This window comes from Sinocyclocheilus grahami, unplaced genomic scaffold (assembly GCF_001515645.1).
Source record: "Sinocyclocheilus grahami isolate Dianchi unplaced genomic scaffold, SAMN03320097.WGS_v1.1 scaffold1.1, whole genome shotgun sequence".
NCBI lineage: Eukaryota > Metazoa > Chordata > Actinopteri > Cypriniformes > Cyprinidae > Sinocyclocheilus > Sinocyclocheilus grahami.
Genome location: NW_015505180.1, coordinates 2,563,545 through 2,589,353, shown reverse-complemented (window position 1 = coordinate 2,589,353; position 25,809 = coordinate 2,563,545). Strand labels below are relative to the sequence as shown.

Here is a 25,809-nt window from a genome sequence, read left to right as displayed (position 1 = left end):
AAACAAAAAAAAAATTAGGGCTGCACGATAAATCGCATGTGATTGTCATGCGCATCTCGTCAGTAAAGCCGGTTCTGTGATTAATAGTAAATCTCCATCACGTGCTTTCAGATGGAGCGGCATTTAATACACAGAGCCGTAGATCACTGCTATATCGCGTTCATAATCGCAGATGAGTCTCATTCGATTATGAACGCGATATTGCGTAGCTTGTCAGTGTAAGTGTTTTTATTTATGCCATTAATGTTTTTGTCAATACAGCGTATAGCACTTGTCAACTAAATGAATGTAACATGGCAAAGATGAATGCACTTTTGGAAGTTGAATGTAAGGGAATTTTCATTTTGGAATTTCTGTGGTTTAATGTGAGATTGTTGTTCATGTATGTTCATGATTAGGGATGTAACGATTAACCACGAGCCGGTTGAAAATCGCTTAAAATATGTGACTATTTAAATCGGTTGAGATGCTAAACAAATCGCGATTCATTTAGGGGTAGGAGTTTATATGAATGTATGTCTGGGAACTTACTGTCTTTAGAAAAGTTTAGATGGTATTTTTTCTTTTCCTCTTGCCTCTGGATAATGCATATTAAAGTTCATAAGTGCAGGGCTGCTTTGTTTACAGCGGAAACCAGGAAACGCTTTAAGCGCCACCTGCTGGCAGAGAGTGAATCTGCATCTCATTCAGCTCGTCTGATGTTTCATGCAGATATTTTTATTTATACAACAGTTCTTTCTGGTTCTCGAATCTGATTGGCTGATAAGAGTGCGATATTAGAGTCCAACAGAGCTCCTCACCTCTTCACCGTTAGTATCACTCCGCTTGCCGAAGTTGCCGTATTTCTCACAGCGAGTGTCATGGCGGACACCCAAATCTACGATAGTTTAAAAAATAATACTGTTTTGTGTCACGAAATGCAGTTTTAAGAGTTTTTAGGCGAGACTGTGCTTGCTTGGACAATTTCGAAATTATACAATCTAATTTAGTTTAAAAACTGCTCATGTTGCATGTATGCAGCATCTTTGTTTGGATCAAGATTAAAATGCAATGGTTGCCTCTAATTTTAAATGGAAAGAGCACAGACAAAGCCTTACTTTGTTTATATGAAGATATTTCTTTTATTTGTGTTATTTATTTAATTTGGAGCTTGTTTTAAAATTTCAATTTAGTTTGGTTATTTACATTTACATTATATTTAAATTTTGTAATTTAGCAGACGCTTTTATCCAAAGCGATTTACAAATGAGGACAATTGAAGCAATCATAACCAACAAAAGAGCAATAATATGCAAGTGCTATATTAGTATATTATTATAGTGTTATATTTCAATTTCACAAAGAAATGTGCAGCATTTTGTCCAAACAATAATAAAAGGACATATTGAGCAATAATATGCAAGTGCTATATTAGTATATTATTATAGTGTTATATTTCAATTTCACAAAGAAATGTGCAGCATTTTGTCCAAGCAATAATAAAAGGACATATTTAATTTATAATTTGTCTTAAATCTCATTTTGTAAAAAAAATAAATAAATCGTGAATCGAATCGGGAGTTGAGTGAATCGTTACATCCCTTTTCATGATGACATTTTCTTTTATTGTTGTAATTCATTTATAGCATTAACAAGATGACCCGTTACATTTTTTTTGGAGCGATGACTGATTGAATGTATTTTTAGTCCAGTGCCTGTATATAAGATTAGTATTGACCAAGTTCAGAGGCTGTCATATGTGGATCAACTTACTATGTTGTGTATTTTCAACAGTTTCAATATGAAAAATAACTTTCAATAAAAAAAAAAGTGTCATGGATTTATTGCATTTTGGGGAAATAATAATAAAATGTTATAATAAATCTTTGAAAATCAAAATCTGGATTTGAATTTTTAATGTTATTATATAACCTAAAGATGCTATGTGAAAGTTTGAAACAGAAAATAGTGGTTTTCATCTTGCCACTTTCTTGGAAAACACATTTTTACTCAAATTAATCTAAATGGATTTATAGCGTTTTGGATCCAAACTCTTCATAAATAAAATAAAAATATGTAAATGTAAATAATATATTTTTTATTGTTATAATAACAGCAGATATTATTATTATTATTATTATTACTATATTAATAAATAAAAGCATATATTTAGAAATGGAGTTGTTTCAGCTGAACTCCTGTTTGTGTTTCTGTGCATTGTGTTTGGGGGAAGAGTGGCCATAGCTTCTTTGACATGAACATTTAATTAACTAGAATTTGAAAATCAAAATCTGGATTTGAATTTTTAATGTTATTATATAACCTAAAGATGCTATGTGAAAGTTTGAAACAGAAAATAGTGGTTTTCATCTTGCCACTTTCTTGGAAAACACATTTTTACTCAAATTAATCCAAATGGATTTATAGCGTTTTGGATCCAAACTCTTCATAAATAAAATAAAAATATGTAAATGTAAATAATATATTTTTTATTGTTATAATAACAGCAGATATTATTATTATTATTATTACTATATTAATAAATAAAAGCATATATTTAGAAATGGAGTTGTTTCAGCTGAACTCCTGTTTGTGTTTCTGTGCATTGTGTTTGGGGGAAGAGTGGCCATAGCTTCTTTGACATGAACATTTAATTAACTAGACCTTGGCAAAAAATGAGGGCTTATGAGGATTTCAACTAGTTGTCATTAATTAATTTTGGGTTACTGTTGTGTCACTGTAACCCCTATGTATACTCTTTTGTGTATTTATCTGATCCTGAACAAATGTGTGATACACAAGAGCACATTCTTAAGCTTCTTCTAAGAGAAGGAAGTTCATCTAAGTCTAAACCTGATTCTTGAAACTAGTCACTTCCATATCTGTCCATATTTGTATCCTGTTATAAAATTCTGCTGTATTAAATATTAATAAATCTGGTTGGAGATTATAAAGCTTACTCGGTTTTAATTTGCAGCCTGAAGTATGCATTTCAAGTAGGATGGATGTGGTTGGATTTGCTCACTTTATTCATAATATTGCTAATCTAATTAAAAATGTGTGTTGATCTACTGTCATTTATGTCTGAAATGTAGGTACATTTTTTTTGTTTTCCAACTGCTTCCCTTTGAATTTAGCAAATTTAGTTGTTTATCTTTGTGGTCTCGTCATCAATAGGCTGCTATCTGTCTATGTAGGTCACAGAGCCCCTCCAGCCCGGAGCGGCCATCGCTGTGTGGCGGACAACACCAACCTTTATGTGTTTGGAGGGTATAACCCCGACTACGATGAATCAGGTGGCTCAGAGAATGAAGACTACCCACTGTTCAGGGAGCTGTGGAGGTTCCACTTCGCCACAGGAACATGGCAACAGATCCGCACTGAGGGTTTCATGCCTACTGAACTGGCTTCAATGTCAGGTATAATGTTTTTATCTATCGATCTATAGATATATAGATTTCTCGATTAAAATTTTTACGAAATTATATTGATTCTTAAATCCCAAGAATCGATTAGTCTAGCCTGTTTTCAGTTAATGAATGGAACATTGTGCACCTCCCATCCAATAAATCACAATAAGCTAAGTCTCAGATTTCAAATTCTGGCCATTTTATTACAATATTCAAACAATAAATACAGTTTTGGTGCTGTTTAATGTGGAGTGACAGATCGCTGTAGCATTTAAATGTTTATATTTATGTGATTGTAAAGTTAGTATTGTAACTTTATTATTATAAAAACTTAATTGAGTGTAATTTAAAGGGAACATCGAATGCAAAATTCACTTTTACATGGTGTTTGCATATAAATGTATTTTAGAATTGTGTGGGGACAACCACCCTACAAGGATAAAATGTTTGTTTGTTTTAATCCCCCAAAATTCTAAACCGTCTCAATTATCAAGCCGTTTTGATTTGCTATATGTGTACGTGTATAATATAAATTTATTGGCTTTGTTTTTGTCTTGTTTGATTTGGGATTTTGTTGTGTTTTGAGGATGTGCTGAAAGGCCACACGTCTGTTACCGGTATTTTAAACCTCTTACCTCACTTGACCATCTTCTTTGTACATTACACAGCTGTTTTGCACGGAAACAACCTGCTTGTGTTTGGCGGGACCGGAATCCCGTTTGGGGAAAACAACGGAAATGATGTTCACGTCTGCAACGTTAACTACAAACGCTGGTCCCTCCTCAACTGCAGGGGCAAGAAACCCAATCGAATATATGGACAGGTACGAAAGCCTTAATAAGTCCCGATGTTTACTAGTAAACATACTAACTTACATTGATTGATTGAGTGATCCCTTATTTGTTTTGAAGGCGATGGCCATAATCAACGGCTTCCTATATGTATTTGGAGGTACGACAGGCTACATCTATAGCACAGATCTTCACAGACTGGATCTGACAACACGTGAGTGGATTCATCTGAAACCCAACAACCCTCTAGACGACCTGCCGGAGGAGCGGTAAGTGACTTTTGACCTTACATTTTATTTTAAACAAAGCTAGGGTCACTGAACACATTTATGCATGCCACCACTTTTTGTCTGATGTTAAAATGTCAGTCTATGAACAGATATGCCAAACTTCCTTCGAAATTTGTTTTGTATAGATATAGGCATGAGATAGCCCATGATGGACAGAGGATATATATTCTAGGAGGGGGAACTTCCTGGACTTCCTACCCATTAGACAAGGTACAAATGTTTCCATGAATTGCCATTTTTGGCAGTGTTCACTGTGTTACATGACATCATTTGTTTACTGGAACTAATGGGCCTTGCTCAAGAAAGATGAAAACATTCATGTAATTCATACTTAAATTGTTATCTGCGGTCTGGTTAGACAATTTATATATTAAATTATTATGGATTAATTAATGATTTTTTCAGAAATTATAATGACAGTTGTCCCAAATGTTTGTGTCAGATACACGCATATAACCTTGAAACTAATTCCTGGGAGGAAATCACAACTAAGCCTCATGAAAGAATAGGTTAGTAATGCAATTCTTGTCTTAAGCAATTTAACATCTGACAATGGAAAGCATGCTGTAAAAGTACATGCTTAATCAGTGCTTTTTTTTCAGGATACCCAGCCCCTCGGAGATGTCATAGTTGTGTGCAGATTAAAAATGGTAAGGTGTTAATAATGTAAATGTTGAATTTAAGATCTGTTGTAGGGCTCAGTGTGTGATTGCTGCTGTTCTTTGTGGCAGCTGTATTTATATGTGGAGGTTACAATGGTGAAGTAATACTAGACGACCTGTGGAAAATCAACCTGCAGACGTTTCAGTGGAATAAACTGCCTGCAGTGATGCCTGAACCTGCGTACTTCCACTGTGCTGCTGTTACCCCGGTCAGTTCATACTTAGTTTTTTTTTTTTCATTCATTCATTTGAATTATTTATTTATATTGTTTACTTTATAAATATTTATTCTGCTGTTAACAATTTTCCAAAAGTACCTTTTACACTGGTAAAAATCTAAAATCGTTCTAAATGTCTTTTTTTCTCTTTCAGGCCGGCTGCATGTACATCCATGGTGGCGTGGTGAACATCCATGAGAATAAGCGGACTGGTTCCTTGTTTAAGATCTGGCTGGTAGTGCCCAGTCTGCTGGAGCTGTGCTGGGAGCGTCTGCTCAAAGCCTTCCCACACCTGGCCCAACTTACCCCGATACAGCTGCTAAACTTGGGCCTCACCCAGGAACTCATTGAACGCTTGAAATAAAGAGGCGAGGGGGCTGTGAGCACGAGAGACAGATTGTGTACGTACTGTGCGTGTACCTTTTTTTATTTTATTTAATTTCTTCTTCTTTTTGGAAGCTGATTATGGGCAGGACGACAGCACTTGAAGCCAGTGTGTGGACTTGAAAAACAGGATCAACCAAGGAACTCCATCCTAACAAAGCCTGCCTTAAAACCAAAAACTGTAGAATGCCTTTTTTTGTTTTGCGTATGCTCCTTTTAATGATTTGAAAAATCAATACAAAACATAAATCTCCATTAGAGAGAAAGTTCTTTTCTCAAACACTATGGGTCAGTGACCTGAAAGTTTTTTTTTTTTCTTTCTTTCTTGAGATTGTAATATTATTTATTGGCCTTCAGTAGTGACCTGGGGGACATGTTGAGTTGATTTTAATTATGTATCTTAATTCTATTTCCTCGCCTTAAAACCAAAAACTGTAGAATGCCTTTTTTTGTTTTGCGTATGCTCCTTTTAATGATTTGAAAAATCAATACAAAACATAAATCTCCATTAGAGAGAAAGTTCTTTTCTCAAACACTATGGGTCAGTGACCTGAAAGGTTTTTTTTTTTCTTTCTTTCTTTCTTGAGATTGTAATATTATTTATTGGCCTTCAGTAGTGACCTGGGGGACATGTTGAGTTGATTTTAATTATGTATCTTAATTCTATTTCCTCTCCTGTCAAAGAATTATTTAAGTTTTATGAATCACCACACCACGGCATGAATATTTAATCAGCAGAGATGTAATCCGGGTTCGATTAGCTTGAGTTTCCAGGCAACTGTTTGGATATCTGAACAGACTTATGCAGAACTCTTGATGTCTGGGATTGGGATTTAAGGCTTTACTTCAGTGAAAACGGTGCAAAACAGTGTTGAAAAATTGAATGTTTTAACAGAGAATGTTGATTTTTAGGTTGGATGCTGTTGCTCAGATCTGCAGTTACATCTGCATTTAGGCACAAACACCAGACCAAGTAATGTGTCAACAAAGCTGTACAGTCATTGCAGAGCTGTTCCCATTTTTCACCCAGTTTTGTAAACCAATCGTTACATCACTGTGAATAAGGTGCTCCTTAATTTACTTTTAATGCTTTTACTGAAATAAAATGTTTTTCCTTAAATCATCCCTCATCCAAATGTTCAAACGGACACATTGACAGTGCCTTTACTAAGCAAGATGTGATAGTGCTAAATTTAACAAAGCCTTGCTAAAAGCACTTTATTATTATTTAACTCAAATTCTATTCTAGAACAAGCTGACCTGAATTTATAATACAACAGATGTGCGCTTGCCATTTTCATCAAGCTTTCTAGCACTTGATGCATTTACAATAAATAAAACTATCTAAATTTAAAACCATTTGGTCAGCATAATGCTAATGATATTTTGGGCCTTGTGTATATCTGTACAGAAAAACAGATAACCTTCCTGTCATTTAGCAATAATGTAGCGGAGCATCTTTCTCTATGCTGACCTAAAAAAAATAAAAAATCAAGCTCTGAATTCAAAACATCTCTGGCCGCAACGCCGAATACAGCATCTTGAATTCAGAGTTAATGCGTTTTGCCTTGTTGGGTTATTTAACCTGTTGCAGTTCTTGGTCATTTAACTACATTCATTAGGCACCAGCAATTGATATAGTCGAGTAAAATGTTAAAAGATTAATAATTGCTATTACACCCAGTAAAATTTGATTTATGTTGACAAAGTAGCTTTTTTTCTGGTTTTAGGTCACATACATGCCCATAATATGTGCCTACCCAGTACCCACCCACCTTCTGCCATTTTCTTTCTGCATGACTGGATTCCTGTTTGCATGGGTCAGGATTTAAGGGTGCTTTGTCATACAGGCGACGTGCAGACTGAGACAACTACACATTTATTTTCAGAAATGATTTCAGCAGCACAGTGAAATTTTTCACTCAGTCTGAATGGAGTGACGACAGTCCCTACATTTGTGTTTTTTCTTTTTGAGACGAGGGGTCTCGCTGGACTTCGATTCCTCAGTTGTGCAGCAAATGTTCAAGGTACTCACCGGTTACCTGTAACTTGTGTACCAGTTTTGTGTTTTATTGTTGAATAATTAATAAACAACTTCCAACTGGTGGCGTGTTGAATCTCTAGTGTTTACACAAGTTCAAGAAAAGTGAATGAAAGGAATACAACATTTATTATAATTTCATTGTGACTCAGTGCTACATCCGTTTCTTTTACTTTTGTGTAAATGTAAAATATTATGCATTTTTAAGTAAACACCTGGTGAAATTGCGCTCAGCTTCTATAAGGCTCAAAAGTAAGAGCTCTCATATGTCACATGCTGGAAAATATTCCGTATAAAGAACTTTATAGTATATAAGACAAAAATACACTAGAAACACGCCAACTATAAAAGACAAGGAAAGTCTTTTTTCTTAACATCCAAGAGGAGCAGGTGCAAAAAAGTACAAAGCCAGAAGAATTAGGTACACGACCACCAGAGCGGTTCCTGTTCAGGCACAAAAAAAAAAAAAAAAGATTTAGTATTCACTATTTTATGTAACAACTTGAACTAATCGTACTAATCTTTACAACTAAACCAAATCAGATTACATTTAACAATACTATTAATTGTCTCAAATCAAGCACAACAGAAATGCACAATAAACAAAATACGTTAATTCATACATTATACAAAAAAAAATTATATTACTGTTAATTTTTTCAATAGTTCACCCAAAAATGAAAATTGTGTTATCAGTCTTTTTCAAACCTGTAGGACTTGCATTCTTCATTGGAATACAAAGAAGTTATTTATAGCTGAATATCCAAGCGGTTCTTTTCATACCAAGCACAACAGAAATGCACAATAAACAAAATACGTTAATTCATACATTATACAAAAAAAATTTATATTACTGTTAATTTTTTCAATAGTTCACCCAAAAATGAAAATTGTGTTATCAGTCTTTTTCAAACCTGTAGGACTTGCATTCTTCATTGGAATACAAAGAAGTTATTTATAGCTGAATATCCAAGCGGTTCTTTTCATACAGTGAAAGTAAGTGCTGATCATGGCTGTCAAGCAGGATTTTCAAGGCTGTTCCTTACATAGAGCTTTTGTACAGTAACATGATGGCACATAAATAATGATAGAATTTTAATATTGTACGAACTATTCCTTTAATCAATACTAATAATAATGCTCACCCTGAAAGTAGTCCGACTTTCCATCCATAAATATGTAGTTGACCAGAATCACGCTAAAGATGCTTGCCCAGAGGTGTAAATCACTGAATATGAGAACGAATCCAACATCCTAGAGAGAAACAAAAAGAACTTGTGTCATACTGCAGAACTGAGTAACACAAACCAACTTTTTTTGGGGGGGAGGGGGGAGGGAGTGTGACTTACATAAAAAGCATTGAAAAAGATCAGTAGTGGTATCTGCAACATGCACACCTGAACTGCAATACAGCTCCCCACTTCCAGGCTACATGGCGGCAAATATCCATATTAGAGCCACATCCAGATCACATAGTGAAAATAGTCAAGTGCACATCTATTTTAACACCAAATCATTGTAACCTGAGGCTGATGTTGTTCTGAAGAGCAAACTGGATCCCATTGACTATCTCAGGAAGCTCGGGAACCATGGCCAATATAGTAACTCCAATAAAATACTGCAACAAAATATATTTATATGTGAATATCTAAGATTAAATACAGAACAGGGACTACACATAGGAGACATTTAATTTCATATAGAAAATATAAAAATGGGAAAACTTATTAATTTGATACATTTATTAATTAATATAAAAATAAATTACTTTTAAAAATAACCTTTAAGTAATATAAAAAAAATGGTATCAAACCAAAATAACATGAAAATCATCAAATAAAATGAATTCCATATGTAAAATTAAAAAATTATTTTAAATAAAATAAAATAAATGTACCTGTGAGACACTGGAATTGGAAATGATAGGTTTGATGTGCTCAGTGCTGAGATCAGCGCAAGCTGCCATCAACACCGTAGCCAAAATGAGCACCACTAGAGCTCTCGCTCTAGACCAGTGAACCACTGCACCATGGTCGCTAATAACTAACACAAACAGAATAATTAAGACATTAAATAAAAGCTTCACATAACCAGAATGGCATAATCCAAATGCAAAATCACAAATACGCACCATGACAGTGGGCATCACTAATGTGGAGATCATAAATATGCGAATGAGTCTTAAGCGTGAAGATCAGACCAATAAGATACGCAGCAGGCAACAGGACAGAGATTGTGTACACTAAAGGCCTGAAAACAAAAACGGAATTTAGACATTTAAAAATCGTTATGCTGCAAAAACAAGTGTGTTCGTATACTCACTCGATAAATACTGCAACAAAATATATTTATATGTGAATATCTAAGATTAAATACAGAACAGGGACTACACATAGGAGACATTTAATTTCATATAGAAAATATAAAAATGGGAAAACTTATTAATTTGATACATTTATTAATTAATTTAAAAATAAATTACTTTTAAAAATAACCTTTACGTAATATAAAAAAAATGGTATCAAACCAAAATAACATGAAAATCATCAAATAAAATGAATTCCATATGTAAAAAAAAAATTATTTTAAATAAAATAAAATAAATGTACCTGTGAGACACTGGAATTGGAAATTATAGGTTTGATGTGCTCAGTGCTGAGATCAGCGCAAGCTGCCATCAACACCGTAGCCAAAATGAGCACCAGTAGAGCTCTCGCTCTAGACCAGTGAACCACTGCACCATGGTCGCTAATAACTAACACAAACAGAATAATTAAGACATTAAATAAAAGCATCACATAACCAGAATGGCATAATCCAAATGCAAAATCACAAATACGCACCATGACAGTGGGCATCACTAATGTGGAGATCATAAATATGCGAATGAGTCTTAAGCGTGAAGATCAGACCAATAAGATACGCAGCAGGCAACAGGACAGAGATTGTGTACACTAAAGGCCTGAAAACAAAAACGGAATTTAGACATTTAAAAATCGTTATGCTGCAAAAACAAGTGTGTTCGTATACTCACTCGATATGACTCAAAAAGAGGGGTCGGTTGTTTTCACTCTGTAGAAAAACATCATGGTCATATATTTAACTACTGTGCTCTGGATTATATGTCTAAATGGCTTGAATTTTATTAAGTAAACAACGTACCAGGTCATAGTGGCAGTTATTACAAATGAAGGGCTTTGTGGTGTTACTAAGCGAGTTGTTACAGCCCTCACATATAAAGTTTCCATAAGCCTTTGAAAACAGTGTGGGGGCGAAAACACCTGTGGTCAGATAGAGGCGAAAGGTCAAAAATAATTCTTTCTACTTACAGTGAATATTTAGTTCTCTCACCTCCTACTGATATGAAAAGCAGAGCAGAGCTGACTCCTGCCGACCTGCTGTTGAACCGCTGCTCACTGTGTTTGCAGCCGCCAATGATCATACAGATGCCCTAAAACACACTCGCACAGAATGCAGCTGTTAGAGGAATTTATTACATATGACATGTACTGTACGTGTGGCAGTTATCAGAGGAGGAGGAATAGTGTGAGGAAGCAGTATCAAAGAAACACACACAAACACAGACTCGCTCTCACAGGTATGAAGAGGATGCAGCCCAGCAGCGTGCCGGTCAGAGCAGATTTGACGATCTCTGCATAGCACTTGTTTCCTGCGCGATGACCCTGCAGCAAAGCTGTGATGTAGAAGGCCATCTCTGTAATCGAGCCGAACGTGGCATTGACTACCGCTCCCACTGCAAAGTTACTCTGTGCGGAAATACTACAGAGAACACAGTGGTATTCACACAGATTTTGCATGTAAAAAACAAATTAACCAATTATTAGGAGGAAGAAGAAGAAAAGACTCTGGGCAAAGTAATATAATGTAATGTAATATAATAAACCAGAAGTAGGCACATTTAAGAAATAGTTAATTAAATAAAATGAACAAAGAAAAAAGAATAAATGTAAATTATTCAATAAATAAAATCTATTAAATAAACAAATACACACATACCACTTGAAATTAGGATTTTTAAATATTACCTTGCTATCCCCATCCCAATATAATAAGACAATGGGATAATGGAGCTCAATGCCATGGCAAACTTTGCCTCTGAGCTCACATAATAATTATCTCTGTCCACGTAGCCAATCACCAGAGTGAAAATAACCAGCGGCAACAGGTCTGAAAGTTTTTTTTAAAGATCTTAACATGTCCATAAATGGTGCATATCAGAGAAAAAAAAAAAGTTTCTACAATAAAGCTAACAAAAGGTATTATCAACTAAGGTACTATTTCAGTATTATTTATACACCCCCCAAAAAATGGTGTGGAAACATTCACTCAGAAATTGCTAGCAAATTTCACAAACAAGTACAAAGAAATAGCAATTAACACAATGAATTAAATGCACAATTTTTTAAGTAAAAAAACCCCCCAAATGTAGTATTTTCTTGTCAAGTGTACTCCAATAATCTTTGTTTTATTAAATATTTTAGTCTGCTATTTAATGAGTATATATTTATACTATATATTTTATTTTTTCATATTTTATTAGATTTCCATAATTATTTTCATCATTACCTCCATTTTATCATTATTTTTCTTTTCCCACACTGTATGGCTCATAAAAATATAAATAAGTCATAAATAATGAAAAAGGTACCATTTCACATGAGAGCAGTTTATAAACAGCCATAGGCATGAAGGATACTGACAGCAAACACATTGATCCCATCCACAGTGTATTTGTAGTAGTACCAGTTGAAGGCGCGGTAACAGCACAGCAGAACTCTGGTCTCACAACCTTGTGGCTAAAGAACAGAAGACATGGCAAACATTAGCATAAAAAAAAAAGTTAGATGATCTACTAATGTAAACAGCAAATACTATAGTGCTCACCTTTTTCACAGTCCAAACTTTGACCTCCTCTGGTGGCATAAGCAGGATGATCCTCAAGGTCCTGAAATTCATCTTTGACACAGGGATGGTGAAAACCATCATCCAGGACAGGAAGATGGCCAGGAAATGAACCACAGCCAGCAGGGGGTATCCCAACACCAGCCAAACATACGTACTCATCCGACACTAGGTAGAAAACATTAAGGTAACCATTTGTGACCCTGGACCACAAAACCAGTAATAAGGGTCAATTTTTTTTTTAAATTGAGATTTATAGATCATCTGAAAGCTGAATAAATAAGCTTTCCATTGATGTATGGTTTGTTGATATGACAACATATGGCCGAGATACAACTAGTTGAAAATCTGGAATCTGAGGGTGCAAAAAAATCGGAATATTGAGAAAATCGCCTTTAAAGTTGCCCAAATTAAGTTCTTAGCAATGCATATTACTAATCAAAAATTAAGTTTTAATATATTTACAGTTGAAAATTTACAAAATATCTTCATGGAACATGACCTTTACTTATTATCCTTATGATTTTTGGCATAAAAGAAAAATCAATAATTTTGACCCATACAATGTATTTTTGGCTATTGCTACAAATATACCCGTGCAACTTAAGACTGGTTTTGTGGTCCAGGGTCACATTTATGAAATCAAATTTTATTTTTACTCCTCATGGGCTTCAAACCAGCAACCTTCTGGTTAACAATCCTCAACTTTACCAACCATGCACTAAACCCCAAGAATGATTTACAGTATAATGATGGCCAATCAGCTAGATAAACTGTTCAAAACTGACAGTCTCACCCAGTAACGCGCCGGTTTTGGAGGCGGTGTTGTCACAGAGATTTCTGTGGGAGCACAGCGCAGCAAAGGTTTAGACTCTTTCACCTCCGAAGACTCCTTTACTTCATCCACCTCCTCTGGAATGGCCTCACAATGTGGGAATTTCACACAACATTTCCTCAACAGGCTGCTGCTCTGAAGGAAGCATTTGAAAACATGCAGTCAGACGAGAGAATTTACATTCGGATTTGAAATCAGTGATGTTGTATTTCACAAAAATGTCAGGGAAAATTAGTTCTTGGAAGCCAAAATTGATTATAACATGGAAAACAGCAGAGTTTGTAATGAATGTCATGAGCCATGCTACAGGCATAAGAGAAGCCTATTTAACTAGGCATTGCAGATCGAATCAACAGTGTGACGGAATATTTAAAAATACATGAATTGGCTACCTATGTCTTTGAGGAAAGTTCTGCAGATGTATATATTTTACACTTACTTTCTGTAATGCCTTTCCAAATGGCCATAAGAAATAACCCGACAGCTGCAAACAGAGTTTTCCTATCATAGAATAAGAGAGAACAGATTCAAATGGGAATAAAGTGGCAAAATGCAACTGAAATGGACTAATAACAAAAATGAATCACAAAAGAACCCTGACATACCATATGGGATACCAGCAATGGTGCAAAACATCAGCAGACTAACCAAGAAGTAAAATATGGAGATCCACCAGCCAAAGAGCAATACATATATTACATTCCCAGCAGTGATGAGCGATCCTTGGAGCAAAAGAGAGTAAAAGCATTACAGTTAACAGTTTATACATCCAAACTACACTTAAAAATTAAGGAATGCCACTGCATAGATTGCAGAATATTATAACACATGGCATCTGCAAACAAATGATGCTAAACGTTTCTTAGACAATTACTTCTGGTCACAAATTTATTTTTGTGAATTGTTCTTTCTTGAAAGGTGTGCTTATTTAAAAAATAAAAATATATTTATTTAAAAAATAAAAATATATTTAAAAAATTGGTTTAACCATTTTTAATCTATTGCAATGACATCAATTTATTTTTAATGTGGTTTGCATCCCTAGTAATTTTTGGGATTTATCTAATTTTCTCATTAATATTTTTCTAACCTGAATGATGTTTGATATAGTTGAGCTCAGAATAAAGCTCCTTAACTACATCAGATCTATCTTCAATGGGTCGTTCGGTTACATGACTCTTCCATTTCCTGAAACCAAACTGGCATCCAGACAAACAAATCATTTGAAACATTTCCTCCAGTTATTCCAAGGATTTGCACTCTTATGTTTTTTTTCTCACTCTGGAAAAATCTCAGACTGTTAAAACAGGAATATTTAATAAGCACTCATATTTACACACCTTGTAGTTATTGGCAAGTTTATGTGCCTCAAACTCATTTTCTGCTCGGACGGTGGTTCTGATGCTCGCTTCTTGCCAAACATCATCTGTGCACCGTGAATGCAGGGAATGCCCTGAAGAAAGCAAAAAACTAAATAAATGATCATTTTTTGGAGAAAAATCTGCAATAATTCTTTGGATTAAAATGGGAGATTGCTTGTTCTTTTTAGGGCCAATTTCATAGCCAATATTTTATGCAAACTAAAATGCACAATTAAATAATATGTCTAAATTGTTTGTTATTTCTAGGGCCAATTCCATAGCTAGTATTTCATGCATATAAAATTTATCATAAGCATATTTAGCCAAATTTTGGGGGACATAATTAAAAAACATATATAATAATAATAAAAAATATAATAATTGAAGATGGGTTTTTTTTTTATTAAAAATATTTTTAAAATATTAATAATTTCTACACCATAAACATAGAAATGGTTTGAAGCTTATTAGACTCACTTTATATTATGAACATTTTAAAAATGCAGTAATTTCCCAGCTAGACTCCTAACCCTTTTCAGTGTTATTTTAGTATCATTTAGATACTATTAGTTATTAATATTAATTAAAATGCATTATTATTAATATTTTGAATCAGTATGACTTTTATATTTTCTGTTTTCATTTTGATTTCAGTTAAAGCTTTGATAATTTTGTTGTTTTTATCATTTTAGAAGTTTGTTTCTTTTTCATATATAAATAGAGAGAGAGAGAGAGACAGATATAAATAAGTAATTTAATTGTAAATTAAAAAGAGAAATGTTGCCTTGACAATTAGCTGAAATAAAGTTTTTTAATTTTATATTTAACTTATTTTATTTAGATTTTTAATGATTTTAACATTAGTTTCAGTTTTAGACAACTATAATAACATCCCTGACACTTTTATATAATATATATATATATATAATATATAAATGACTGTTTTTGCACTCATGAATTGAGTAGACAGACTATAGCAAGACACTCACTGTGGGCAGAGAGACATTTTGGGGTGTAGTGTCCGCAATACTGGGAGGTGCAGGTGGAAGGAGTATCTGGGATCTCAAGATATGCTCCAGCTACACACAGTCTGTCACACTGGGAGCTACAGCGACGACCTTTGGGGTCATGGTCCCAAAGGGGCTCTACAGGTCATACAGGGAAAGAAATCAATGTCTCAGTGGATTTAGAGGTTTCTCATCATGGTCATCTGATGACTTCATTTTAGTCAGTCTGGAACTAACGAAAGACTCCTGATGGTCACATGAACAACAGTTTCCCACATAACATTAGTGAATCAACTGCGTCTGATTGCATTGCTAATTGATATCATGGCATGAGATTTCAGAAAAATCATAAAAGCAATAAAAGTTACGAAACAGCAGACAATGTTTACTACCATATTTCAAAATAAGAAGCCAAATGTGCCTATAAGCTATAAATAAATACATGTTTAAAACTTGAATACACATTTTAGAAGTTAAAGATCACAATACTAAAGCTGTTCCCACAAAAAAAAGACACTATTAGTTATTAATATTAATTAAAATGCATTATTATTAATATTTTGAATCAGCATGACTTTTATATTTTCTGTTTTCATTTTGATTTCAGTTAAAGCTTTGATAATTTTGTTGTTTTTAATCATTTTAGAAGTTTGTTTCTTTTTCATATATAAATAGAGAGAGAGAGAGAGACAGATATAAATAAGTAATTTAATTGTAAATTAAAAAGAGAAATGTTGCCTTGACAATTAGCTGAAATAAAGTTTTTTAATTTTATATTTAACTTATTTTATTTAGATTTTTAATGATTTTAACATTAGTTTCAGTTTTAGACAACTATAATAACATCCCTGACACTTTTATATAATATATATATATATATAATATATAAATGACTGTTTTTGCACTCATGAATTGAGTAGACAGACTATAGCAAGACACTCACTGTGGGCAGAGAGACATTTTGGGGTGTAGTGTCCGCAATACTGGGAGGTGCAGGTGGAAGGAGTATCTGGGATCTCAAGATATGCTCCAGCAACACACAGTCTGTCACACTGGGAGCTACAGCGACGACCTTTGGGGTCATGGTCCCAAAGGGGCTCTACAGGTCATACAGGGAAAGAAATCAATGTCTCAGTGGATTTAGAGGTTTCTCATCATGGTCATCTGATGACTTCATTTTAGTCAGTCTGGAACTAACGAAAGACTCCTGATGGTCACATGAACAACAGTTTCCCACATAACATTAGTGAATCAACTGCGTCTGATTGCATTGCTAATTGATATCATGGCATGAGATTTCAGAAAAATCATAAAAGCAATAAAAGTTACGAAACAGCAGACAATGTTTACTACCATATTTCAAAATAAGAAGCCAAATGTGCCTATAAGCTATAAATAAATACATGTTTAAAACTTGAATACACATTTTAGAAGTTAAAGATCACAATACTAAAGCTGTTCCCACAAAAAAAAGACAAAAGTAACAATTTAAAAAGAAATCATTTTAAAAAAGTAAATTAAAGGCTTACAATCATTTTTTTCTAAGCAATGCAGAGATGATACAAGTATGGAAATGGCCTTTAAATTTGTGACAAATTAAAAACAAACACATACTAAAATATTTAACATGATTTTGCACTGATCACTGATGTTTTAGCTTTGTGTTTACAGTAGAAGAAAATCATTACTCAATAGCGTGGGTAGAACAGGTGAAATCAGTCTCTCCTTACAGGTGTGACATATTCCCCAAATCCCACTAAAAAACAGAGTTCTTTCTTATTTGTCACTAAAACGACTAATTGATATGAAAGCTTGAAACAAAACAAAAAAGAAAAGAAAGTACATTTCTATAGATTAGGAGAATCACTGAAACCACAACAAGCAAACAAGCAAAGAAACTAGGTTAAAATAGTCCTAATGAATGCACAAGGATAGTAAAAGTCTCTTTGAGCTTCTGAATAATTGTAAGATGACTGTAATACTCGCCTGAGCTCTCAGTGGACCGTCGCCTCCGACTCTCCACATCAGTGGACATCGTGTGTTTGGTGAGAGCCATCCTGCTACAGCCGCGCGCCTCCGCCATCAGACCAGATCAGCTCAGCTCAGCTCAGCTGTAGCCACGGCCTGCGCGCGCGTGAACTAGCTAGAATGCATTTAACACTGTTGTCATGGGTTTGTTTTCATGTCCGGGGGTTGAAGTGACCTCAATAACGTGATATTTAGTCAATGGAATACGAATTTTACCAGGGGGAACCCCGCCAAATGTTTATTTTACTCCCCCGGCCCCACCCCACCCTGAGTAGCAATTGGGAGGGTTTTGTTGTGAAAACCTGGCAACCCTGTCGCTGAACCATTTACTCAGTTGATTCGTTTAACGATTCAATCAATGCCACTGCAGTGCTGTGTGTGTTTCTCCACGATTCAGTGGTTATTTTCGCTGCATATGGATCTGGCTCTTGTTTGAAACTTCGTTGGTGGAGCAAAACAGACAAAATGACTTTCAGTATTACCTCTAAAATGTAAGTCACTCATCATTAGTTTCTTGTTTATTGAACTGTGGTATAAAAGCAAATATCATACTCGCAAGCAGAAAAAATTGCTCTTGCTCGGTCAGTCTATTATATTTTATATAGAGTGAAAATCGATGTATTAGCTCACAAAAGTTTGTTCTGACTTAACTGGTTGGAGAATGAACAGTAACACAAACACAATTAAATATATTTTGTGTTGTTTATTTGTATAAACTACGTAAAAATATATTTTTTAAACACTGCCAGCTGACAAGTGACCGAAGGTTGTTGTTATTCAGCTTCATACAAAATCATACAAATCTGGAGAAAATCTGAGTACAAGAATATCAATGAGAGCAAAATATATGGGCCAATCTTTCTTTATGTACTACTACATAAAGACACAGTTTTTCATATAGTTTTGGGTAGAGGTGTAATACTAAACATTATTTCCTTTTTTATGTGTGTAATGAAAATAACCTTGAAGCATTCAACATTTTATAATCTGAATCCTTTAGTTTTACTCTGTTTCAGTACATTTTATTCATTAATGGCATGTCAATATTAAAAAATATATACAATGGAATGAGACTCCGGCAGGAAAACAGCAAAGATCACACACACACATGAAAATACTGACATAAAATAGTATTGATAAGGACAGACCAGCTCTAATGAGGGAATAACAGCAACAGTGATGGGGAAAAAACAGATATCATCGAAGTCACAGAGCGCAAGCATCTTCATTAAACACTTTTTTCTAAAAATACATTCTTGAAGGACAGCTTCAAATTGTCAGAAAATGTGGCTCAGCTGCTTTTTTGTTAATATTGCCACAGATACTAACAATGATCCAAGTTGAAAAAGAAAAATGAAGAGTTCAGATGCAAAAGCCTCTAAGTGCCATCTGAAATTTTCTTCTAAAATTAGCATTTGTATCAGGCTCCTATGTTTAGGTTCAGTAATTTTACTTTAATGGCAATGCATAGGTCCTTTTCTATGCCATTAAAGTGAAATAAATGAACATAAATATAGGAGTCTGATAAAAAAATGCTAATTTTAGATGAAAATTTCAGATGGCATTTACAGGCTTTTGCATCTGAACTCTTCAAATAACACAAATTGTAAATAAGCTTAAAATTTCAAACAAAATTCACACCGATAAGCAAATCCAAATGTGTATGAAGCAAAAATCACTCCAATAGGTGTACGAAACAAAAATGTGATCTTAATTATGTACAGTTTAAAATAATATAATATAAAACAGGTGAAATAAACAATATAAAGTAGAAAAATAGTTTTTGTAATAGCACTGTACAGAGATAATTGTCAATGGAAACAGAATCTTACATAACCATTGGCATTTTGAGCAAAAATTTTTAAACAAACAAAAACAATGCCCTTTATTTTGTCTTACTCTTTGAATGAGAGAGGTGGACTTGTTTGTGATTGCACCAGGCAATTTTTCCAAACAAAAAAGTAATAAGAATAGCTGAATAAATTCTCTTTTTCTGAAGAAATAGCACTTTTGTCAGTTACTTTTCTTTATGTCTATAAAGGTGTGGCCAAGGATGTTTAATTGTGAGGTTTTCCAACAGATACAGTACAGACTACAGACTGTGTATTTTTTAATATTACAGACTATAGGCCCACTACAAGCTGGTGTTACTCCATGTTAAACATACTTTTACCTATCCCAGTTTAATGTCGGGACAACTTTAAATAAGTCATTTGCACACTGATTCGTACACTATGCTTGTTTGAACATCAACACAGCATAATTGGCTCAACCAATGGCATGTCTGACTGACCAATAGCAGATGGGGAAACCTGTTTGAAAACAGTCAATATTCATACCAAAATTGGACTAAATGACCACTGAACTGAGTCGCAAAGAAATTTTTGCCTCCATTCAATATAGCAGGGGTCTCCAACCCTGCTCCTGTAGAGCTACAGTCCTGCAGATTTCAACTCCAATCCCAATCAAACACCTGAACCAGCTAATTAAGGTGTGTTGGAGCAGGACTGGAAGTCTGCAGGACAGTAGCTCTCCAGGAGCAGGGTTGGAGATCCCTTTAATATGACATTAACATTAAGTTAACAACGTCGACCCAAAATTGGATTAGAGGCTGTATCCTGGCAATACTTTGATCTGTCAAAACAAAACTTGGTACCCTTCATCGGTGCTATGATCTGAAGGCAAAAGACAAATTTGGTTACAGCGCCATCTACAGATCAAGAGATCTTAAAAAAGGCTATTTTTGATTATGCCAACACAGCAACACTGGCTCAGTCAATGGCATGTGTTCTGGGTGGGGCTACCTATTTTATTGACCAATGACAGACGGGCCTGTTTGAAAACAGTCATTATTTTTGTGATTCCGTTTGGTAACTCCAGTGCTGCAGAAATTACACAATTCCCCTTTAAGCTAAGATCCGAATTATGTGGCATTCTTAAATAAAGCCCCTTTACACACTAACCTGTTCCAAACAAAGAAAGGAATCAAAATTATGTCATATTAGCCCAGCTAGCAAACTGAACAATATGTATTGTCACCACAATCACATGTGGGATGTTACAAAATCCATGTCGAAGGCACAAATGTTTTTATGACTCTTTAATAATGTTTCATAAATCCAGTTCATAATTCTCATTATCATGAGAGTCGCATAAAAACGTATTATCCTTTAGACAAGCAGAGCTGGCACAGCAGTTCGAACCCACTTCTGCTTCAGGTTCATTGTTTGGCATGAGTATGCAGCACCTTTCACAGCGCAAAATGAGCACCAACAACTCCAAAGATTTAAAAATCTGAGTCAGCATCCAGTAGCTCAGCCTCCATAAGATTTGTTCTGGAGTGTATTGGTACACCCCTCCTGCCATCGACCCGTGGCACAACGGCAGTCCTGCCAGCACCCATCACGGAAGCTTCCTTCCCAAGGTGCCGGAAAACCCCATTAGGTTTCCATGATGATTGCTGGAAGCCATCTGAATCATCTTGCATGCTATCTCTTAGCGTCAGGGGACTGGCAAGGGGGAGGCTGGAGGGTTTATTGCATAAATATCCCAAACCACCATATCTCTCCTGGTAAGGAAGAGGACATGAAGGCCTGAATTCAGGGAAGGCTCCAGGTAGCATATCCTGTTCCTCCTGCCGCTGTCGCTGCTGCTCCCACAGGTTAGCCACCAGACTCTGGTGACCTGGAAGTTTTGGGAGACGGGGGACTGAGCTGGGGCCAAACTCCTTCCGGTGGTAGGCAGTCTTCCCTTCGTCCGCTGCAGGACCCGTTGGCCGTATTTCCTTCCTTCTCTTTTTCTTCTTCTTCTTTCTTTTCATCATTTCAGGAGAAATTTCTGCTTCAACCATCCAAAGTTTGTTTCTTTCCTCTGGAGGCGGAACTGTAGGGAAAATGCATTTAACTATTATAGTAAATTATTTATCATTATTACTATTGTTGTTGTTAAATTATACAAAACTGCTACTATTGGTCATCAGTTACAGTTAACTCTTGATTATATATTTATCAATTATTTAAGAACTAGAGTACTAACCAGGTGTTCCGGTGGGCGTCACTGAGATATCCTGTGGTAAAATTGCCCCTCTTCTAGCCACCATCTTGGTCACATGTTGGGCCCACGCAGAAGACATTTCCATTGATGGCTCATTCAGGTCAAAGTTGATACCCGCTGTGCAAAGGGTTAAATAAATTAAATGTTAGTTATTTGTGTCTAATGTAGGGAGCAAAAACACTTTCAAATGTGACTGATTGACCTTTTAGCTTTGAGGCCATCTATGTGTGTGTACTCCTAAAAGTTGAGAAAATTATCCTTAGAATATAGGAGGAGGTGCTTACCCACAGGTCCCTCATGAGAAACGGTGTGCATGCTGAAGGACAGCTCTTTCTCTGGATCCTTCTGCAGTTCTTTTCGCTTTGAGAATGCCTTGGCAATCATTTTACTCTTCTTAATGCGTTTCGGCTCATCGTCACTTCTTCCAATGATTCTTAGATTGAGAGAAAATGCTTAATATTCAGCTTATTTTTTATTTATTACAACACACAAAATGTTAAATAATGTCAATAATAGATTTGTATTATGTTCTACATAAAATATAACATTATTTTAATTCATCAAAAACTTATTTTGTTTGTATGTTTGTTACCTACCTGAACCAGGTGCGTTTCCAAATAAGGATGGTGGCCTTCGTCCAGACCCATGTGCTCATTGCAATGCCTGTACCGAACATTGAGAAGAGGTTGATCTTCTCCACCAGCAGACTAGGCCTGTTCTTGATGGCACACTCTGGGATCGGCTTGTTGGTCTGATGAGCTATGGTGACATTAGCCTCACATCTGTATTAAAAACTAGATTTGTTACATGACAGCACAGGTAGCCCTCTGTCTACAGTATCACAACCATAACACAATGTATGGTAGATAATGTATTTCACATGTTCCCCATGTCTATAAAATGCTACTTTGTCTAGAAAAGCTAGACGATAGAAGAAAAAGACTCACAGTACATATTCCCTGAAGCTTTTTTCCCACTCAGCTTGGTTGAAAAAGTCATAGAAATGGCAGCCGAATGTGATGAAAACAAAACCAAAGGCTAAGAATCCAAATATACCTGAGAAATGGAAAAATAAATGGAATTTGCTCATTCTTAGATGAATGAACAAGTCAAAGATTCACAGAATTTACATCAAGAGTGAATAATCTCTAAAGATATTATTCGCAAACAAACTATATTATATATAGTGGATGTTTAATACGTGTAATGCATTGTTTGTGGAGAATAATTACTCTATTCACTCAACTCACATACACACACACACTTGTGTTGCATTGTTTGTGAAGAATATATATCATTATAGCATAATGTTATTACAATAGCTGCAGTGTAAGTACTTGTAGTACACCTTTATTACTGACATTTCTATTGCCAGGTGGGTTGTATTTTAAATTAAAACACTTCAATAATTGGGGTGGATTTCATTTTGTTCTTAATGAAAGCTTTTCATGCTGTATAATTTGCATAATTTTAAAGAGGAATCCAAAACTTACCAAGCCTCAGCATGGTTTCATTGATTTTACTAGCAGCTTTTTCACTGAGCAGCCCCGGATGGTTACTTTTAATGGAAAACAATGTCATAACCCCTGAAAAACAAGAGTCTTGTATAAATTCACACGGATAAAACCATCTCTTTATGCCATGCGCTACTGTTAAACACAACAGAATGAAAATATCTCTCTCACCTCGTATCAGGAAATAGCCGCCAACGACAAGGACCACCCCGATAGGAGCCAGAACAAACCCTGCACGGTATCTGTAGTTCTTATAACCAACAAAGCAAATGCCGCTAACTGAATCTCCATCCACCTGTGGAATATTTCATAGTGTCAAAATTAAACCACTGTGAATACGCTGATATTAACAATACAAAAAAAATGACAAAAGCAACCTCACCTCTGCAATGGCCAGTATAGCAACTGTCAGTATGAAAGGAATAGACCATGTGACCAGGTGAAAATAGGATGTTTTTCCAGACAGAGGCAGATGGGTGGTTCCCAAGGCTTTAAACGATGTGTGCCAGGCATAAGTGAGCATAACAAACCAAATAACTCCAGACATTAGAGAATAATACACAATGACGAAGATAATCACGCATGACAGCGTCTCGGTGGATCTAGAGAAAAATAAGCAATGGAAATAAGCATACTAATTCATCTGAAGTATATCTGGTAAGTCAAATTATTTTTATTGTTTGGTCCAATTACTTTTCTTGGCTATCAAATGTTCCTGACAGTCAGTATTTGTAATATGCAGCGTAACTCTAATTGAATGTAATCCAATGTTTTGGAAGGTGGATTTTCCGCTGGCTTCATACTTACGATGGCTCTCCAAGCCGCATAGTGTCGTCGCTTTTGCACACAATCTCCTTGCGGGCTCCATCCATGAACTGAGCGAGCCATCCAATACTTCCGATAAAGAAACATACATTGACGTAAAACAGGATCACAGCGGGGTAACGGTTGGAATTCTTCCAGTCGGCGAGAAATGTGGCCTGTGGGAAATTGTAAGCAGGAATAACATCAATAATTAAAGATTGCAGCCCAAACTTGAACTACTTTCTGTCAGAAATACTGCACACAAGGAAGTCAGCCAGCCCGAGACTATGAAATCCAGTCTTCGCCGGCTCACCTACCAGCGTAAAGAATGTACATAGGAGAGTGATGGAGCCGAAGATGGCAATGTAGTTATGCATGTCCGAGTGCTCATCTTCTGTGAACAGGGGATTGTTGCACTGGATCCCACAACCTTCCACGTCCTTGTACCAACTTGCCTGGATGTCTGTTTTGACCAAGGGAGCCTCACACTGTCCTGAAGTGTTGAATTTGATCTTCTGGACCTCATTCTGAAAGTCAATTTGTTCACATCATGTGCAATCCAGACCAAACTTTTTGGGCATATGCTAAGGATGACTTACCTGGCAACCCTTAGGGAACTGCTCCTTGTTTTCACACTTGAGGAAGTTGGGCCAGCCCCTCTCCCGCTCCACAATACTGCAAGGTTTGCGTGTAGCTTGGCACAGGTGCTGGCTGGGCAATTCGACCTTTCCATTCTCACATTTTGGCATGTAAACAGCACACAGCAACGGCTGAATGACGGCCCAACAGCGAGGAGCATTTCTCAACCCTGAGCGCAAGAGATTGGGAGATTAGACATTAAAGGGGTCATATGATGTTGCTGAAAAGAACATTATTTTGTGTATTTGGTGTAATGAAATGTTTATGCAGTTTAAGGTTAAAAAAACACATTTTCCACATACTGTACATTATTGTTTCTCCTCTTTGCTCCACCTTTCTGAAACGCTTCGATTTTTACAAAGCTCATCGGTCTGAAAAGCGAGGTGTGCTCTGATTGGCCGGCTATCCAGTGCGTTGTGATTGGCCGAATACCTCAAGCGTGTGACGGAAATGTTACGCCCCTACCGTACTGTGATGATGCCCTGTCCGGCCGGAGCGACGAGACAAAAACATTAAAACCCATTATAAACAAGGCATTTGTTGCATCCAGTGGGGACGGATTATAATGACATATACTGTCTTTAAAACCATACATAAAACCATGTGACATACATAAAACCATGTCTGCATTTGTGATCGGAGAAATGACAAGCGATACACTGCTCAAAACTCGCGTTTGAATCGTCAGTGGCAAATTCTTTCATATAAAAAACTTACTTACAGTCTCTGAGTCAGAACAGCCGGCATTGTAGTCTACTCTACCAGGATCAGGAAACAGTCCTCCATAAAATGTGCTGCACACATCTGAATATTTGGGTTGAACTGATGTGTAACAGTGTTGTAAATACAACTTAACCACTGATTTCTAGT

At 35.7% G+C, this 25,809-nt stretch overlaps 3 protein-coding genes across 4 annotated transcripts in view; 1 reads left to right on the top strand and 2 right to left on the bottom strand.

The window, feature by feature from the left end:
* The window catches only part of LOC107584414 (kelch domain-containing protein 10-like), a 16,366-nt gene extending 10,239 nt beyond the window's left edge, over positions 1-6,127 (top strand). The window contains exons 2-9 of the mRNA XM_016271053.1: positions 3,177-3,398; positions 4,058-4,212; positions 4,301-4,449; positions 4,596-4,680; positions 4,913-4,979; positions 5,073-5,120; positions 5,202-5,341; positions 5,505-6,127. Coding sequence (XP_016126539.1) covers positions 3,177-3,398; positions 4,058-4,212; positions 4,301-4,449; positions 4,596-4,680; positions 4,913-4,979; positions 5,073-5,120; positions 5,202-5,341; positions 5,505-5,714 — 1,076 coding nt within the window. The 3' untranslated portion in view covers positions 5,715-6,127. The remainder of the gene's footprint in view (positions 1-3,176; positions 3,399-4,057; positions 4,213-4,300; positions 4,450-4,595; positions 4,681-4,912; positions 4,980-5,072; positions 5,121-5,201; positions 5,342-5,504) is intronic.
* A 1,574-nt stretch (positions 6,128-7,701) lies between these two features.
* LOC107584270 (low affinity vacuolar monovalent cation/H(+) antiporter-like) lies at positions 7,702-18,021 on the bottom strand. Of its 2 annotated transcripts, none has more exons than XM_016270860.1 (20): positions 17,888-18,021; positions 16,845-17,000; positions 14,874-14,986; positions 14,624-14,732; positions 14,139-14,255; positions 13,973-14,034; positions 13,495-13,668; positions 12,681-12,866; positions 12,493-12,592; positions 11,822-11,963; positions 11,372-11,555; positions 11,127-11,226; positions 10,938-11,056; positions 10,810-10,847; positions 10,619-10,737; positions 10,385-10,530; positions 9,299-9,393; positions 9,125-9,203; positions 8,921-9,029; positions 7,702-8,219 (listed from the first exon to the last, which is right to left on the bottom strand). In XM_016270860.1, exons 1-20 carry the CDS (start codon positions 17,982-17,984, stop codon positions 8,146-8,148), a joined length of 2,319 nt encoding a protein of 772 aa, XP_016126346.1. In that variant the 5' UTR covers positions 17,985-18,021; the 3' UTR covers positions 7,702-8,145. The 2 variants fall into 2 exon arrangements, with proteins under 2 accessions (XP_016126346.1, XP_016126421.1); XM_016270935.1 differs by having other exon boundaries at positions 14,874-14,959.
* Positions 18,022-20,434: 2,413 nt separating this feature from the next.
* The window catches only part of LOC107592030 (smoothened homolog), a 6,717-nt gene continuing 1,342 nt past the window's right edge, over positions 20,435-25,809 (bottom strand). The window contains exons 2-12 of the mRNA XM_016281419.1: positions 24,900-25,108; positions 24,618-24,827; positions 24,304-24,476; positions 23,879-24,098; positions 23,668-23,791; positions 23,476-23,568; positions 22,930-23,038; positions 22,579-22,764; positions 22,267-22,415; positions 21,965-22,099; positions 20,435-21,811 (exon numbers count right to left, since the gene is read on the bottom strand). Coding sequence (XP_016136905.1) covers positions 21,216-21,811; positions 21,965-22,099; positions 22,267-22,415; positions 22,579-22,764; positions 22,930-23,038; positions 23,476-23,568; positions 23,668-23,791; positions 23,879-24,098; positions 24,304-24,476; positions 24,618-24,827; positions 24,900-25,108 — 2,204 coding nt within the window. The 3' untranslated portion in view covers positions 20,435-21,215. The remainder of the gene's footprint in view (positions 21,812-21,964; positions 22,100-22,266; positions 22,416-22,578; positions 22,765-22,929; positions 23,039-23,475; positions 23,569-23,667; positions 23,792-23,878; positions 24,099-24,303; positions 24,477-24,617; positions 24,828-24,899; positions 25,109-25,809) is intronic.

Coding starts and splice junctions, on each gene's coding strand:
- LOC107584270 (XM_016270860.1), bottom strand. CDS start 17,984: ATGGCGGAGGCGCGCGGCTGTAGCAGGATGGCTCTCACCAAACACACG. Junction 11,556..11,821: donor ATTGGGATGGGGATAGCAAG/GTAATATTTAAA, acceptor TGTTCTCTGTAG/TATTTCCGCACAGAGTAACT. Junction 9,030..9,124: donor TCTTTTTCAATGCTTTTTAT/GTAAGTCACACT, acceptor GTTTCTCTCTAG/GATGTTGGATTCGTTCTCAT.